General features: G+C 37.9%; 1 protein-coding gene across 1 annotated transcript in view; it reads right to left on the bottom strand.

The window, feature by feature from the left end:
* The window catches only part of MYBPC1 (myosin binding protein C1), a 184812-nt gene that overhangs the window by 63148 nt on the left and 104324 nt on the right, over nt 1-17340 (bottom strand). The window contains exons 4-10 of the mRNA XM_077832526.1: nt 15467-15520; nt 13871-13912; nt 6395-6433; nt 5010-5045; nt 2524-2628; nt 1694-1842; nt 1161-1278 (exon numbers count right to left, since the gene is read on the bottom strand). Coding sequence (XP_077688652.1) covers nt 1161-1278; nt 1694-1842; nt 2524-2628; nt 5010-5045; nt 6395-6433; nt 13871-13912; nt 15467-15520 — 543 coding nt within the window. The remainder of the gene's footprint in view (nt 1-1160; nt 1279-1693; nt 1843-2523; nt 2629-5009; nt 5046-6394; nt 6434-13870; nt 13913-15466; nt 15521-17340) is intronic.

Here is a 17340-nt window from a genome sequence, read left to right as displayed (position 1 = left end):
GATACAAGAGCTTGGTCTGATGGAGAGTGGAAGATTCTGGGGGAAATTCATCCCTGTATCAAGGGCCAGCACAGGATCTCTGCACCACATAAACCCTATTTGGAGAGTTTATGTGCGATATAACTGATGGATAGACCTCTGTACTGGGCCTTGGCACAAGGATGAATTTCCCCCTGCATGAATTAGACATCTGAATAGATGAAACAACTCTGTCCTATAGAAAGTTTATAGATGCGGATAGATGAGTCCTTCACCTAGCAGCCTAATGAATACACACAGATTCCTAGGCCTGTCTCTGTCAATTAGCAATCCCTGGCTGATGACCAAGCTGATGACCTTGGTAATTTGGTAGGCTTGTTTTGCTAGGATGAACAAATACTCGACTAGGCTGCTTGGAATGTTGCTGCCCTCTGGGTATTTGGGAAGCTAGACTGGATCTGCCTACCAGCTGAAATTACAGAATCAGGTGAACGTTTGCAGGTTTTAAGATTTGAACAGTAGCCTTTATGCGGCAGACAAGATTGTTCGCTCTTGTTTGCTCATTGCTTCCTATCTCTCTTTAGCTCTGCAAATATGCATGTGCTAAACTTTGTTCATGTGAGAAGTCCCATGAGTAAAGTTAAGCATGTGTGTAAGAGGGTCTTTATCATGCATAAGTTGACAAATAATTTGGCCCTGAGTCTCCACTACATTATGCAGTCATTTATACCTGGGCAAAGTAGATGTATAATGCTATCACTGACTGGGTACCATTTTACACTCTCTCTGCACAGGTAGGGATTCAGAACCATTCCATATCAGAACCTCTCTTGGATGTAACTGCATACATAATCTCTCTCATGTGGTATCTCTTGACAGATTTATGACAGGCATTCTTTTTGTTTAGGAGAGGCCTGATCTAAATTCAATAGAAGTCTTTCTATTGACCTCCGTGGGCTCTGGCTCAAACCCATGCCTGCCAGCCACCCCCCTCTATCATATATTTCATTCCAAAAAGAAATCACAGTTGCTCAGGAGGCATTGTGTTCAAAAAGTTAACATTAAAACTTCCTTCACTGTGGCCTTGAGAATACAGTTATACCATATTTGTTGTAAAGGGGGGGAAATCTATAAATGGACTTTATTTATAAATTTATAAATCTATAAAAGGCAAATCTTACCATGGACTTCAAGATCGAAAGAACAGCTATCGAACTTATCCTTATATGTTACTTCACAGCGGTAGTTCCCTCCGTAGTTTTCCTTAGCTTTAATGATTTGCATCTCAAATGTATAAACCTGAAATTCAAATGCAAAGTATAATAATTTTAATTTAGGATACATTTGTACAAAGAGGAAGTTAAAAGCTATGGCCTAGATGGAGAGTTTACTCTCTCCGCCTGTGTCAGGAGTGATGCAGAGCTGTGCTGCCCAGGAGAAACTCTGGACAGGAACTGTGACTCGGAGACCCCCTTTCAAAGTTATTACTCATAGGAGCTCCTGTTTTATGCCAGTGGAAATGATGCATCAGATCCTTACCAGACACAACATCCTAGGGAAATGTGTGGTGCAGCCAGAAATTGAACCCAGTTCTCCTGAGTCTCTATCCAATGCCTGAACCACAATGCCCTCCATCCTTAGATGAATGACTGGTTAAGAATGGTTTTTAAGGCTTCAAGTTTTGTCTCTTTAAAAAAGAAAAATATAAGTGTACCTTGCTATGACGCTCAAATGTCTCCTTCAGCTGAAGGTGTTTGCCTGCTTTACTGGCCAGGTCCATCCATTTACCTTTGAACCACTTTACAGTTGGCTTTCGAAGAAGATCTTTGGCTTCTACTTTGGCTATAAATGTAATATTTTCTCCTTTAAAAAAGAAAAAAAATTCAGTCATTACTGAAAATGTGGTTGCCTGTCACATTTATACAAGTTTCTTTTATAGAAAGATTTGTGTGGATGGTAGAGGGGTTTGGACTCAAATCTGAGTCTGAACCGAGGTTTACAATGCAGTGTAGCTATGCCGTTAGAAGGAGACTTGACAGGGAGGTTGTATAGCAACCCCAAATGGCTGTCTGAAAGAGCAGTCTGAAAGGGCTTCAGAGAGGGACATGTCTAGTTCCTATTTCTCCAGTCCCTAGTTTTGTTTATGCTCTACAGACTCCCACAAAATCCTTTCTTCTAGTTAAATACTGAGAAAGTGTAAGAGCATACGAACAACAATCTCTGAAACTCTCCCACTGTGTCAGCTGTTGTACGGCTAACAGCAGTACAGGCAATCACCTGTCCTATCCAAGTGAGCACAACTTCCAGCTTTCACCCTGACTAAATTATTAGATCTAAATTTGGTCTTGATATTAACCAGTTGAATAGTCTCTTCACAGACAGGCCACATTCGTTCTTCAAAGAGGAGTGTGTGATTCCCATTGAAGTTAATGGGAGTTGCATGTGCCTGAGGGCAGAATTTAAATCTTATGTGAAATGCACCTCTTGTCAGACGTGATCTGTATCGTATGACCCCACATACTTAATGTGTTTCTAGCCACTTACCAACATTCACTGAACCACCCTGTGGTTTTTCAATAAATAAAGTGGATCGCTGGGAATTGTCAAGCTTCTCTGGTTCTTCTGGCGCTCCATCTCCAAGAGACCATACTAATATGCAGAGAGAGGGAGAAATATCATTTGTCTGAGCATGGTTCACTCCCACCAAAGTTCACTTACCTGAGTTCGTTAATCTCGCTAACCCTTTAGGCATCCTCAGTGGTATGCAAGTCTTCTGTTCCCTTACTCCCAGTGACACCCACTGTCAGGGATGGGGCTGTCACATGCTCTCCAGTTCCTATTGAAATATCATCTTTGTGATGATGGAAAACGGAACTACTCAGGAAAGGAATTTGGGCAGATGGACGGTATAAGTGTCTTTTGTAACTTGGACTGCAATAATGTTCAGCCATGAGTGCTTTATAGGTATAGTCCATGAAAGTGCTTTGTAGAAACAGAAACCACAGATCAAAGGTCCAAAGGCACAGCCAGTCTTAGGCACAAGCAAGATAAGTGTGACCGCTTGGTGCATGATTTTTGTGGATCTACCTCAATCCTGCACTCGCTCAGCAACTTATGCAAACTAATCTTTCCCCTTTGCCAGTGAGACAATGATGGGAAGAGGTTCACTGTTCAATCCCAATCTCTCCCTTCCATGATAGAGCCAGTGAGATAGCAACTTGCAGCCTGATTTCCAACCCCCGCCACCACTGCCACCAGCCTCTCCCTACATGTACCCTCTTGAGAGTTTGGATCCAGCAAATCCCCAGGCCAGCCCTGTGCATAGATTGATATTTATAGGTGAATAACTAGCCAGACACAAATGATTAAGTCACACACTCAGGTACAGATACTTCTCCTGTTGAAGTCAATGGGCATTCTGAGCCAAAAGTGGGCCGCAATGGTGAGAAAGGATGTATGTACTGAGTCTCCAGACTATCTGCTCTCTGACAACTCCTTCAGAGCCCTGGCAGGAATCAAAGTTGACTCCCAGTGGAAAACCCCATGGAGAGCAATAAAGAAAACATTTGTGGGCCACAGCCTCTCCTCCTACAGACACGGTACAACGTGTCCCATATTCTGAGTTAGAATGTGTGCAGTAAAAATGATATATACTTTTCTTTAGACTGAGGAGTATGGACTAGCACAGAGTGGGGGAAATGAATGTAGCTAGTAAACTAGGGCCACCCAGCAATATATGTCAGAAAGTACAATCTGTTCAGAAGAACATGAATACTGGTCTATCCCCACAAAAGGCCATTTCTTTGCTCTCTTTGGGTCAGAAATGCCTCCTTATTGTTCTTGAATGGAAAAAAACCATGACACTGTGATTTGGATCAGTGTGTTCAAAGGCTGTCGGTCTCTGATCTTACGATTAACAAACAGGCAAAACAAATTGCAATACAATTGATATCTTGTTATGCCTCGTTGCTAATATAAAAAGGTTCTTTTCATGTACAGTACCTGTTTTATTATTCAGTAACAGGTTTATTACAGAATGAAGACTTTTCAAATAATATGATTTAAGTTAGGGGTTTCTGCTTCCTATCTCATTAACTTAATAGAGACATAGACCCTTTTGGAACTGTTGTAAAAGATCACACCAGATGTCAGCAGGGTTTTTACACTGTATAAAGGATTATTACAGAAGGAATCATGCTGGCTGGTGAAAGTTAACATTGCACAGATATGTAATATTAACTACATTGGCCACCGCTCATTAGCCAACTGTGGAAAAAGGTAACCAAATGTTTTTGTTTTATTAAAGGCTATAACACATTTCAGGAGGTACAGAAATACTAAATAACTCCACTTCTAGGATGGTTAAAAGAACTAGGCTTTTAGCCTTGTCTCTTAATGCACTCCATGTATGCAGTATCCAGTTCTACTGCACATGTAATTGTGTTATTGCTCACATGTAAACACACATATACACATGCACATAGCCACACAAATGTATAGGGAGAGATGTATCTATCAATATGCTGTATATATAGTATACTGGTACACATACAAAAACACAACATAAATACAAGTGGGAAAGGGTCACTAGTGAAAATTCTTCAAATGGCAGTGTCTGGTACTGGAATTTTTAGTGTGAAACCAGCTACAATCCTAATAAACCACAACGTGATCCTGAAAAAAAGTTATAAAAAATTTCTTTATGCAAGAAGATCACATAAAGTCATCATGTGTTTGGTTTTTATTAAAAAGATTCACAGATTTCGGCTATTCCAGGTAACTAACTGGGGTTGAAGTCCCATCTGCACATTTCATTTAAGAGAGATGTCTATTTCTAAATTTCCAAGTAGATTTTCCCAAGTAACCCCTTTTCTTTGACATTTAAAACCAACTGAAAAGTTAAGATTTAATGGCATATGAATGACTGTAATATAAAATAAAGGTAAATTAGAGCCAAGAAATAATTAATTAATAATAATTGCACTATGTTAGAGTTGGAATGTTTCTATTTTTTTTTCAGGAGGTCTCACCTGAATCTTTTCTCTCCACTGACCGAGTACTCCCATCTGAAAGGAAAGAGTAACCTGGATGATCCCGGTTTAGAGATCACAGGGTAATTGACCTTAGAGTTTACTGGTTCTTTAAAAAAATTGACTGTACACAAGTAGAAGAGGTAGAACAGAAAGTTAGGAGCATAATCATGTGGAGATATCTCAATACAGGAATATGAAGAGTGTATAACTGAGTCTAAACCTCAATTGTCTTTCTTCTGTTTCTGTGTTTAACACAGGAAGACGCATCTCTGTGCAAGGCTTCCTTTCCAAAGGCTCACGTTTTAGCAGGACGCCACAAGGCCAATACTTCCCTCAAAATTCGGGGTAGTTCAAGATAACAGAAGACATTTCAGTCCATTATTCATCCCAAAGGACCGTATCTCCAAGTTTAACAATATAATGACTCAGATTGAAAAAAAAATCCAGAGAAACAATGGAAAAGAAATTTTGAGGGTTCTTTTTAGAAGTGGTTAAAATAATAGTTTTCTTTTTAGAATTAAGGGCCAGATCCTCAGCTGGTACAAATCAGTGTAACGCCACTGATTTCAGCTGAGGATCTGGCCCCCATAATATTTCATTTTCAGGGGGTTTGTGTAAGAGTTGATAATTTCTTAAGGGAATTAAAATAATTCACAGCATTTCTTACTTTAACAAGTTGACGTGCATCATTAGGCATTCCATTATTGTGTTTCATTAAGGGTTTGCACGCCTGTTAAAACAAATTAACATAAAACATGGTTGGAAAGCATGTGTGTGGGCAGGATGAGGTTTCAGCAACACCCCAAAGTTGGTGGCACTAGGACCTTATGCAGCATCTGTTACTGCTGCTTTTCATTCAGTGGTTGTGGTTTGAAGGCCTTTTATTTGTCAGCTGACTGGTGGTCAGCACTGAAAAATTCAAGCCACCTAACTTCTGACTGACTGGTAGAGCAGTGGCATCAGTAAACAGCCCAAGTAAGGTGACATCCAACCAGGTGGAGATAATTAGTTTTAAATCATAAGGATTTAGTTTAATTATAATTCTGAAATTTGGGTTCAGCTTTAACCTTAAAAATGCAGTCTGTATTCATCCAGATGAATGCATACAGAGCCTGACTTTCAGAGCAGCTGAGCATTTCACCTGCTCTGAAATAGTGACATCTCACTTAAGTCCTTAAAAGAAGATACAAGTGGGATTTCAGTGCTGTAAAAGCCTTCTACTGGCCCACTGCATGGGGAGGTGAATTTTACCTAAAGTATCTAAAGAAGTTTCTGTGTTGATGGAAATTATGCTTAAGTGCAAACTGCAGAATCAGGACCTATTTTTTTCTAGTCTAGCTTTTTCTAAGAAGGAAGGGGAAAAGCACTGTAATAATCCTAACCTGCTTGTGAAGTATTAACTGAAGCGGTGTCATCTTCATCTGTAAAAAGAAATATGAATAAAAAAAACATACAAGGAAAAAGAGTGCACTGTAGATTATCCTTTTTAGTACAAACAAACGAAAATGTGAAACCTGCAAAAAAAAAGGGGGGGAGGGGAGAGGGAAATCATGATAGTTGGAAACACTCGTAATGGAAACTTCAAACTGATGAATAAAGCGTTGAGTAATTCAGTAGCTGAAATGGTAAACCTTAATGCTCCAGGCAAGTAAAATAAATAAATAAATAAAATAATGGGATGTGAACTGTGATCTATTATTAAAATATGGATTTATATGAGAGTTTTTTAAGTGGTTCTGTTTGTTAGAGATGTAATCCACAGTGAATACAAAAGAACAAAAAATGAAATCAAGGTCAACCACATATCTGACCTTCTGAAGAGGATGTCGATTCGCTGACGTTCATGTCTGCAAGTAAAATGCGTACCACATATACATTCAACATAACTAAACCATTTCAGACACGCAAGACATACCACAGTTTAATAAACCACCACTACACACACACTCCTGCATTAGAAGATTAATCCAAAATGAAGGGATTAAGCAACTCAGGTTTTTTCCATATACAGGTAACACTTCAAGTACTGAATCATTATCAGTTCACTTGGTTTTCATTTGATAAACCCTAAATAACGGCCCCACTCTGTGGTATTAATACTTCATTTCCTAAGAATTATAATCTATTTTAGCAATTGCACTGTTATTTTAAAATGTTAATTTATATACTATGCCACGAATAAATAAATAATAATAATAAAACCTGGAAAAGTATGAAAGTGCCATTAAAATATTGATATTAAGGGCTAGTGACAATATTCATGATTGTGAGGAGACCCTAGTGGCAAGATAAAAGGCACTTTCTACAACAGTACAGTATTTTTCGTTAGCTAATAACTGTATTTGAATTTTAGTTGTTGAATAGAAGACACACAGAGCTCAGTCTCTGGTGAAAATAGACCATACGTATTGGTGTTTTAAATGGGTTTTAGTAGAAAAATATAATTTTTACCTGTGTACTTGTTGAGAGGCTATAACAAACTAGATATAATTATGGCTTCAAGATATACAGACATACAGTAGACCCTCAGAGTTATAAGCACCAGAGTTACGAACTGACCAGTCAACCACACACCTCATTTGGAACTGTAAGTACACAATCAGGCAGCAGGAGAGACCAAAAAAAAAGACAAATACAGTACAGTACTATTTTAAATAAACTACTAAAAAAAAGAAAGCAGCATTTTTCATCTGTACAGTAAAGTTTCAAAGCTGTATTAAGTCAATATTCATTTGTAAACTTTTGAAAGAACCACTATAATGTTTTGTTCAGAGTTAACGAACATTTGAGAGTTACAAACAACCTCCATTCCCGAAGGGTTTATAACTGAGGTTCTACTGTACCCTATACATGTTAAATAAAATGTGCATCTTTAACTTTATAAAATTTTATTTAACTTTATAAAGTTAAATACAATTTGCATCTTTTTCTAAATTGGCCCAACATAACAACCTGTTTCCTCCTCTTCAGGAACTATTATAAATGGTTTTATGGTGACTAACAGCTCATTTAACTACATAGCATGGCACTTTAATGAAGGTAGATAGATGTGACTTCTCTGTTATCGGGAAATATTGAAACGGTCTCATTTGATTTTATAAAGAAATTCACTAAGCTAACAGAGCTACAGAAAGCAAAGGATGCAATATATTTCCCAATAAAACACTAATAACTTGGATGAAAGGTTGCTGAAGTCATTAATATAATTCTTCCACAAAACAGATAATACAGGATCAACAGCAGAACAACTTCAAACATTACAAAGTGGGGGAATGAACATGAAAGGTAATAAATATTGCCTTCAGATTCAGTTTCTGACAGTATTCACATGTGAAAATGTGACCACCTTAACTTTGGCCTACAAGTCATATTCATGCATACATACTCTTTCAATGGTACACATACATTAGCAATGCCTATTTAAATATATAATCCTTGATCTTCTACAGCTAGACTGTACCTTTAGGCAGAGTCCTGTGTAATGAGGTGGTCTGTAGCTGTGCAGCTCCTGGAGGAGCCCCAGAGGGCTTAGAATTGGTTCTGGGGTAAATAATTTGTTACAAGATGCATGGAGGTTGCTCAGAGGTGGGTGGGTGTGGTCTTACTCTTTCCCCCTTACATCCTGTGCACACAAGAGAGGGTCTTCCACAATCTGCCCCTTAATTCTTAAGGTTTTTTTTAAAATGGTAACATTGCAGTTCTGTATTTTACTGAAAAATTATAATTATTACTTTAGCAACCTTAATGTTAAGTTAATAAAAGTTTCTGTGTTGGTATTTTCTTCTTTTTTAAAAGAAGAAATACCACATAGGGAGCCCTGAAAGTTTTAGAATTGGATAGGCACAGATAATTTTATGTGCCATATGTATTACATTTTCTATGATGCTGGGTTCCACATGGCTTCCACAGTATGCCGATGGGATAGCAGAAAAGCTGTGCAGCTCCCAAGATGTACAGGAGGGGAGTCTCATTACAGATCTCAGAACTCCCATTCTGTACACCTTAGGAGGTGTGCTTCTGGAGAAGGTGTATCCACTGAGCTATATTGGAGCACCTACCCTGCTTCTGCGGCACCTGGACCTCTACTAGGGAGCCACATCCTCTCTAACAACCTATTTTCACCTGTGCCTATCTGAAACTAGGAGTGTTTTCTTGTGTAAAATTTGTACATTAGCTCTTGACATCTAATCTTTTCTATATTAATTTTCATGACAAATAAGTATATATCTCATAAAGTAGACCTATATTATTTAGAGATAAAGATAGCTATTAGCCGATTTGAGATTTTGTTTCGATCTACATCTCTAGAAAGTTTGAACTGTTACAATTTAATAATTTCTAAACAAGAATGCTTCACAAAAACAACTCTAAACTGATTTTTTAAAAGTCATTCAGTCTCCTAACTACTGAAGGAATTCATATCAGACTTCCTCCAAAATTCAACCTACACATATAGTGATTTTAGTTCTGTTCAATATAGTCTCATGTCTAACAAACAAATGTACGCTCTACTTTAACTGAAAACTGAACGCTATTTTAAATCTGGAGTCACTATTGTCACTTTTGTAAAACAGCAGAAAAGGTTAATTGAATAGAGAGCAGATGCAAAACAGCACAGTTAAAACACATGATACTTTTGTTAATTGTGGGCATGGAAACATTTGACTTCTGAGTTGTGCAGGAAGTTTGGTAATGTAAGCAAATGATTTGGATATTTGCTGCTACAGATTAAGCAAGCAAAGAATAGGAATTGGAATTTGAGAAAGCTAAAGACCCATACACACAGCAGGCCTAATTTTCCTCTCAGTCATACCCATGCAACCTCAGGTACTTTTGCTTAGGTTAATGGAGAGCTATATTTTACCCAGTCTGTGATATGGAAGAAACTTTTTGACCTTACCATGATTTAAGAATAATAATATGAACAGAACTATATTTAAAGATGCTAGCTTTTACAAAAAGGGAGGGAGTAAAGCGAGATGAAATAGATGAGAATGTGCATTCTTATACTAACACAATACATGAAAATCATAAAGCATTTGGTCAATTATATATATATATATATATATATTGTATGTACTGATTATCTGTAACATTTAGTGGGGATAAAATAAATTATAGATCTATTCATAAATTAGAGATTATGAGGGAGTTGAGGCTATCCTTACAATTTTAGGTATCCAAATTAATGTACATAAATTAACATAAATTTACTATAAAGTCACAATGAAACTGGGCTAAATTCTCTTCTCACTTTGACCAGGATAAACCTAGAGTAACTCCAATTAAACTCACTGAATCAATCTAGATTTACACTGCTATAACTGAAAGCACAATTTAGTCCTAACAATGACCAAGGTTTTCAAAATTCTGTACCTAAAATTAAGCTTATTAAATAGATTGTTTAGCTTTTCAAAGTGCTGAGAACTCAGCAGCTCCCATTAAACTGTACAGGAACTGTTGGCTGCTCAGCACCGTGAGTACCTAAATGAAAGAACTGAAGTTTTAGTAGACAGATGAAAGGCTTAGTGAAACCTAAAGAAAATACAGAGATGAAACATGCAGACATTTTAGTAGATGGCTGGATAGAGCCTAGAGAAAGCACATCAGTGAAATACGCAGAAGTTTATTAGTAGACACCTGAATGGCTGGATGGGTACCTAAAGAAAGGTGGTACCTAAAGAAAGGAATAAGCAAACTGTTTTTAGATTGAGAAAACCGTGATAACAATACTTTGTATACAAGATGATGCTAAATTTAAAAAGAAAAAAAATGGAAAATGGGATCAGTATAAGATGACATGGCTATAAATTTGGTGGAACTTCTGCTGATTCACTTCTTGTTCTGCAAATAAAATGAATACTTAGTAGCTATATCTGAGTTCTGAATTTTCCAGTTACACAACTCAGATGTCTATGAAAGTGGCAAAATTACACAGGAGCAGGCAAATTTTCTTTTCACTGCCCTGAACTAATCATTTCCAGTGAAAAACCTAGAAAGAGAACAAAGAATTTTTCACATGCTGTGACCCATTTTCTCAACTCTACTAGGCCTACTAATAACATAATAGGTAGACAAATGTTTTACCATGGACAGACAGTAACTACTAACAAGTAACAGAATAGTAGAGCAGACACACAGCTGGGTATACGTCTTCTGCCTAACTGCTGGCTCTGTGCCACAAAAATCATCTGGAATTTGTGAAGAACATGGCCTAGGTTTTCTTGCATGGCTGTAGGATTCATGCATAACCTGACCTCTCAGCAGACAGACAACTTCCTATGTACCCAGGTGGGTGGCTCATATGAACTATCATGGATATCTTAGAATTTGTTTGATCTGTCAAGCACCCATTCATTATGCTATCTAGATGTGAAACCCTTCATCATCCCACATAATTCAGAGAAGACCCAAAAACTGGCACCTGCAAAGTTATGGATGCAGTTTTTAGCTCCATACTGAACTAAGTAGTACAAAAGCCAGTTGTTGGCTGGATCTGTCCTTGTTGGTAAACAACCCTTTAAAATATATTTTTTCTAATATAACATGACTTTCAGCAAATGGGGAAGAGAGAGGCCTTTTCTTCTGATATTCAGGAACTATGCTCGTTATTATAAAGAATACCATATGCAAAATTCTTCGTAACAGATGAGCATGAGAGTCTTAAAGACTCCCTTCCCTTATGCACAATGGACTCCTAGCCCTGGACTGGGGTTCACAGGAGCTGGGGTTCAGACTGCAATGTAAATAATAATAAATTTAATTAATAATATCAGCTAACTCATTCCGCATGCTCAGAGTCTTACTGACAATGATGTCTGTGCTGCTATGTAAAGGAACAGATCCACTAGACCATGATGAATGAAAAGAGAATCTTTTCTACTTATCAGTACCACAATCCTTCTGACATTTCACTATTCAGTTTCTTATTGGAACTCTTACTTCAGCAGTCATTGCCAGTTGAAATATTATTAAAAATGGAAACAATTCAACTTTTACTTTGTGTAGTAGGATCTCAAACAGTTTTTTAAAATTTAAAAACCATTCCAAGCACTAGAAGTAAATGGCTCAGCCCCATGGAAAACTCCTATCCTCCAGCAAATCTCTTTATTCTTTGCTAGTGTGAAGCTTCAAAAACCACAAGACAGATTGTATAAAAAAAAAGAACAGTAGTGTTTGATGAGATACTTACCAAGGTGTCTTTTTAATTCAGCAAAATGTCAACTTGTAGAGTTAGAGGGAAAGATATTATAGATGTTCAATTCAGGAGCAAAATGTTTTTCCCAGATCAAAATTCAAGCAGTCATAACAAACAACTGCTAGACTATTATGAGGCAAAAATCTTCACTTCTGTTTCTACCTATTTGGAGTGCAAAATGCTCCTGAATAGAACTGTTGCCAAGAATGACAGATTTAAGTCCTTCCCAAAATATTTTTGTGACAAAATAGAAGCACTATTGGAAGACAGTTAGCAGCATGCACTGACACTACGTTCAGCATGTTTATTCTGCCAGTGAAGTTTGGTTCATTCATTCTCAATATTGGCATTCTGATTTTCTTGACACAAATGGCCACGCACTGCTCCATATCTTTTTCAAATTAAACTGTAAACAAGTCTTAGATGCCACATCATATCTATTCTTTAAAAAAGGCAAATCTATAAACTCCCAGCTAGGTGAGATCAAAGTCAGAGTAGATATTCAAGGCCTATTCCAAATAATGAAAAAATGTTGGATTAACTATAAACAGGTCTTAGTCTGATTGTGATTCTTTTTTTATCAGAATCAGAAACCTCATACTTGAATCAATAAACTATTCAAAGTGAACTCATGAGCTGTTCTAATTCTACTCAGGTAGAGAGTACAGAATAATGCGCAGTATGTGCCATATTTGATCTTTCTTTTCATACAAAAGGGTAGAATTTGACCCAATCCCACCAAATGTGTGCTCCTAAATGGAAGAATTGCCAATTGAGGGCCAGATTCTAATTTCAGCTAAGTAGCAGGAATAGCTATGTATCTTGAAAATGTAGCTGTTTGTTGGATGCATATATAATATGTGTATGTTTGTGTGTGTTCACAGCAGATGATTTTTCCAGTAAGGCAGTAACACAGAACATGTATTGAGGTTTACCATTGGGCCCAAAATGAAGAAAAATTAATGAAGTGAGAAGATTCCTTTACAGAAGAACATGTGGAAGTTAGATGTCTTGGTTGATCAGATGTCTGCTGAAAATGTAAAATGTGAAATACCAAGCTTCTGAGGTAGAATAGAAACAGCCTTGGATGATAAAATGAGATTGCCCACCTCATGCAAGAGCTACTGGTATTAGGGTGACCAGACAGCAACTGTGAAAAATTGGGACAGGGAGTGGGGGGGGGGTTAATAGGAGGCTATTTAAGACAAAGCCCCAAATATCTGGACTGTCCCTATAAAATTGGGACATTTGGTCATGTAAGTGGCGTGCACTGATCTGAGTTTCGTTGAATTCTCTCAATGTTACCATTCATGCTCATTTGAAGAAGGCTTTTTGCTCATGCAAATAATTTGAAATCTGATCCAGGAAGATGGACCATTTTATCTAGCTAATCATGGTTACTACACAGTATAGCTCAACAAAGGCTAGTGAGCTTCATACTTGTTTTAAGGAACTTTTGAAGGAAACACAAACAGCATAATTTCCTTCTGCTCAATGAGTCATGCAAAAAAAAAAAAAAAAAAATCCAGGAAGCTTTAAACCACATTACTGTAATATAATGCACCAAAATTCTGAAAAAAGCTCAAACAATCTAGCATCAGTACAACATTCATGGATGCTCTGCCTCCTTCCAGCTTCTGGGATATGACTGTCCACTCACCTTTAGCCTGTTCGGTTCCATCCTCTTTTGGTTTCTTTTGTTCTGTGTAGGAAGTAAAAGTGCATTTTTGAGAGAATCTTAAAGTAAAAAGAAAAACTTACACAGCATTATAAAGAATATAACAAAGCTTTAGGTCATGTAAATATGTAAACCCCACTCCACCCCCGCAAAAAGGCTATTTCTTATTGGTAATTGTATAATGTGTAGCTATAATTCACCACACCAAATGTTACATATTAGAATAATATACATGCATTTTGTGTTTGATATGTTACCGGATTATGTACAATTGAAGAGGATTGTTGCGGCTTCCCTCACAGGAAGCAAAGTGACACCTTCTTTGAAAGCAACAATTGTTAGACCCTTGTTCTCTTGGGAACTGTTCTGAAGCCCATTGTAGCCAATTGAAAGACTCCAATTGATGTCAATGGGCTTTGGATCAGACATTTGATCCTGTCATATTCTGATAGTACTTAAATGCCTCAGATCTCCTGGGCTCCAGTCAATTTGTTTTTAGGTCTGTGTACAGTACAGACAGATTGTGCTGGAGATATGGTCTGACATCTCTTCCTGGGGAGGGTTTAAGATCCAATAGCCTAAAAGAATCAGTATGGCTATCTGCTTTCATTACTGTTGGCAATGAGGTTCTATTGTAGATCATAGCAGGCATAGATAGGGTCACTCCTGAGTGACTCATCTTTTCTGTCTGAGACAACCCAGAGGTTAGTTTTTGTAAATTCTTAATTGCCAAAAGGGTTCTCTATTCCAGGGTTTTACTGGATTCTATTTTGTTAACTATCTTGCTCAATTTGTTTATAGAGCCATTTGGAGGTGTTGCAAGGATGTATGGATTGTAGTGTCTTCAATAGACAGAGGACACAACTCTATTTCCCATCAGATCTGACCTCCTCACTGTGGTTGAATGATTTACGTAGTGCCCAACAGGGTATGGTGGTTGGATGAGAGTTAACTAGCTGAAGTGCAGTCCAAGATGGGACTAGAAACTAGAATTGATCCAATAATAAACCAAACAAATATATGGGGTATATAGTTATACCACTGTATGAGTGTTAATCTAGTTCAGGTGAGCATGCAGATCAAACTATAAGGGCTTGGGCTTCTACGTTTCACTTTCTCACAAGAGAAAAGGGGCCAGCTATGTTCAAAGCTTCATATTTACCTGAAGCCTTATTCACTAAGGGTTTGATTCTGACACCCTTATCCACACTGAGTAGTACCTTCAATGGAAAATGAATGGGACGGTTTGTTTAGAAACAATGTGAATGTGGGCAACATAATCAAGTCTCCAATTTTACTATGACTGTGTCCAGAAAGATATTTTCAGTGTCATATTTACCAGCTCTCTTCTAAACAACACCAAGCTTGAGAAATTAGCAATTCTTAGGCAAACCTATATGAATGGTAAGTGAAGACAGCACCTTACTAAATCAAGCTCACTTCCTGTTGTTCAGCAGCTGTTTATTTACAGTCAGACAATAAAAATAGACACCACAGTATTGTAGCACAGTCCAGACTCATGCAATTCTGTTCATGCTACAGACCAAATCAGGAAACGAAGGCAATTCCTTTACTAACCTGCAGGGGGCGTGGTTCCTGCAGGTGGCAAAATTTCTGCTTCAGTTTCATTCTCTGAAAATAAAGAAAGAAAAAAGATGAATTTGAAGTAAAAAAAACACCTTATTTTTCATACATTTAATTGTACAATTATTGAAACCAGAAACATTCAGGGTTAGTTTAAGGCTTCAAACCAAACCTCAAAAATCAGCTTATATTTTGATACATAGAGCAAAACATCTTTCCTATTCCCTATGTCATTCATAATTTCTCTATACTGTGTCTTCATAATGACACCAGTTATTCTAGAGAGACTTATATTTAAATGGGTTTTATTTTGTACAAAAAAGGACAGAAATTATAACAGGGCCCATTTGCTACTACACAGAATCTCATTAGCAGTTCTATACACTTTTTCTACAACTAATACCACCAGCAGCCTTAAGAACATAAGAATGATCATGCTGGGTCAAACCAATGGTCCATCTAGCGCTGTATCCTGTCTTGTGACAATGGCCAACGTCAGGTGCTTCAGACCGAATGAACAGAACAGGCAATCACGGAGTGATCCATTGCCTGTCATCCACTTCCAGCTTCTGGCAGTCAGAGGCTAGGAACACTCAGAGCATGGGGTTACATACCTGACCATTTTAGCTAAAAGCCATTGATGGACCTATCCTTCATGAACTTACCTAATTCTGATAGTTTTGGCCTTCAGAACATTGCCTGGCAAAGAGTTCCACAGATTGACTGTGAGTTGTGTGAAATACTTCCCTTTGTTTTACACCTGCTGCCTATTAATTTCATTGGGTGACCCCTGGCTCTTGTGCTATGTGAAGGAGTAAATAACATTTCTTTATTCACTTTCTCTACACCATTCGTAATTTTAATAGACCTCTATCATATCCTCCCATAGTTGCCTCTTTTCCAAGCTGGAAACTCCTTGTCTTTTTAATCTCTCCTTATACAGAAGCTGTTCCATACCCCTAATCATTTTTGTTGCCCTTCTCTGTACCTTTCCAATTCCAATATATCTTTTTTGAGATGTGGTGACCAGAACTGCACCCAGTAATCAAGGTGTGGGCATACCATAGTGGCATTATGAAACTTTCTGTCTTATTATTAAGGCTGCGAGTCTTTCATGGAGGTCATGGAAGTCACGGATTCTGTGACTTTCTGGGACCTCCGTGACTTCTGCAGCTGCAGCAACTGGTGCGGCTGACCCCAGGGCTGCCCAAGAAGCTGGGATGGCCTTGGGGTCAGCAGTGGTCCGGGAGCAGCAGCGGCACCCCAGACTGCCCCTGCCTGGAGTGGAGGCGGCGGGGCCCCGGGCTTCCCCCTTCCCAGTACTTAAGATTTAGTTAGGGGTATTTATTTTTAGTAAAAGTCACAGACAAGTCACTGGCCATGATTTTTTGGTTATTGCCCATGACCTGTCTGTGACTTTTACCAAAAATACTCATGACTAAATCATAGCCTTACTGATTAACTATCCCTTTCCTAATGGTACCTAACATTCTGTTAGCTTTTTTGACTGCCTCTGCACATAGAGTGGATATTTTCAAAGAACAAGCCACAATGACTCCAAGATCTCTTTCTTGAGTGGTAACAGCTAATTTAGATCCCATAATTTTGTATATATAGCTGGGATTATGTTTTCCAATGTGCATTACTTTGCATTTATCAGCATTGAATTTCATCTGCCATTTTTTTGCTCAGTCATCTAGTTTAGTGAGATCCCTTTGTAACTCTTCACAGGCTGCTTTGGACTTAACAATCTTGAATAATTTTGTATCGTCTGCCACCTCACTGTTTACCCCTTTTTCCAGATCATTTATGAATATGTCGAATGGCATTGGTCCCACTACAGATCCCTGGGGGATACCACTATTTAC

The sequence above is a fragment of the Eretmochelys imbricata genome, chromosome 1 (assembly GCF_965152235.1).
Source record: "Eretmochelys imbricata isolate rEreImb1 chromosome 1, rEreImb1.hap1, whole genome shotgun sequence".
Lineage (NCBI taxonomy): Eukaryota > Metazoa > Chordata > Testudines > Cheloniidae > Eretmochelys > Eretmochelys imbricata.
Note: the sequence above shows the minus strand (reverse complement) of the source record. Positions and strands in the feature narration are given on the sequence as shown.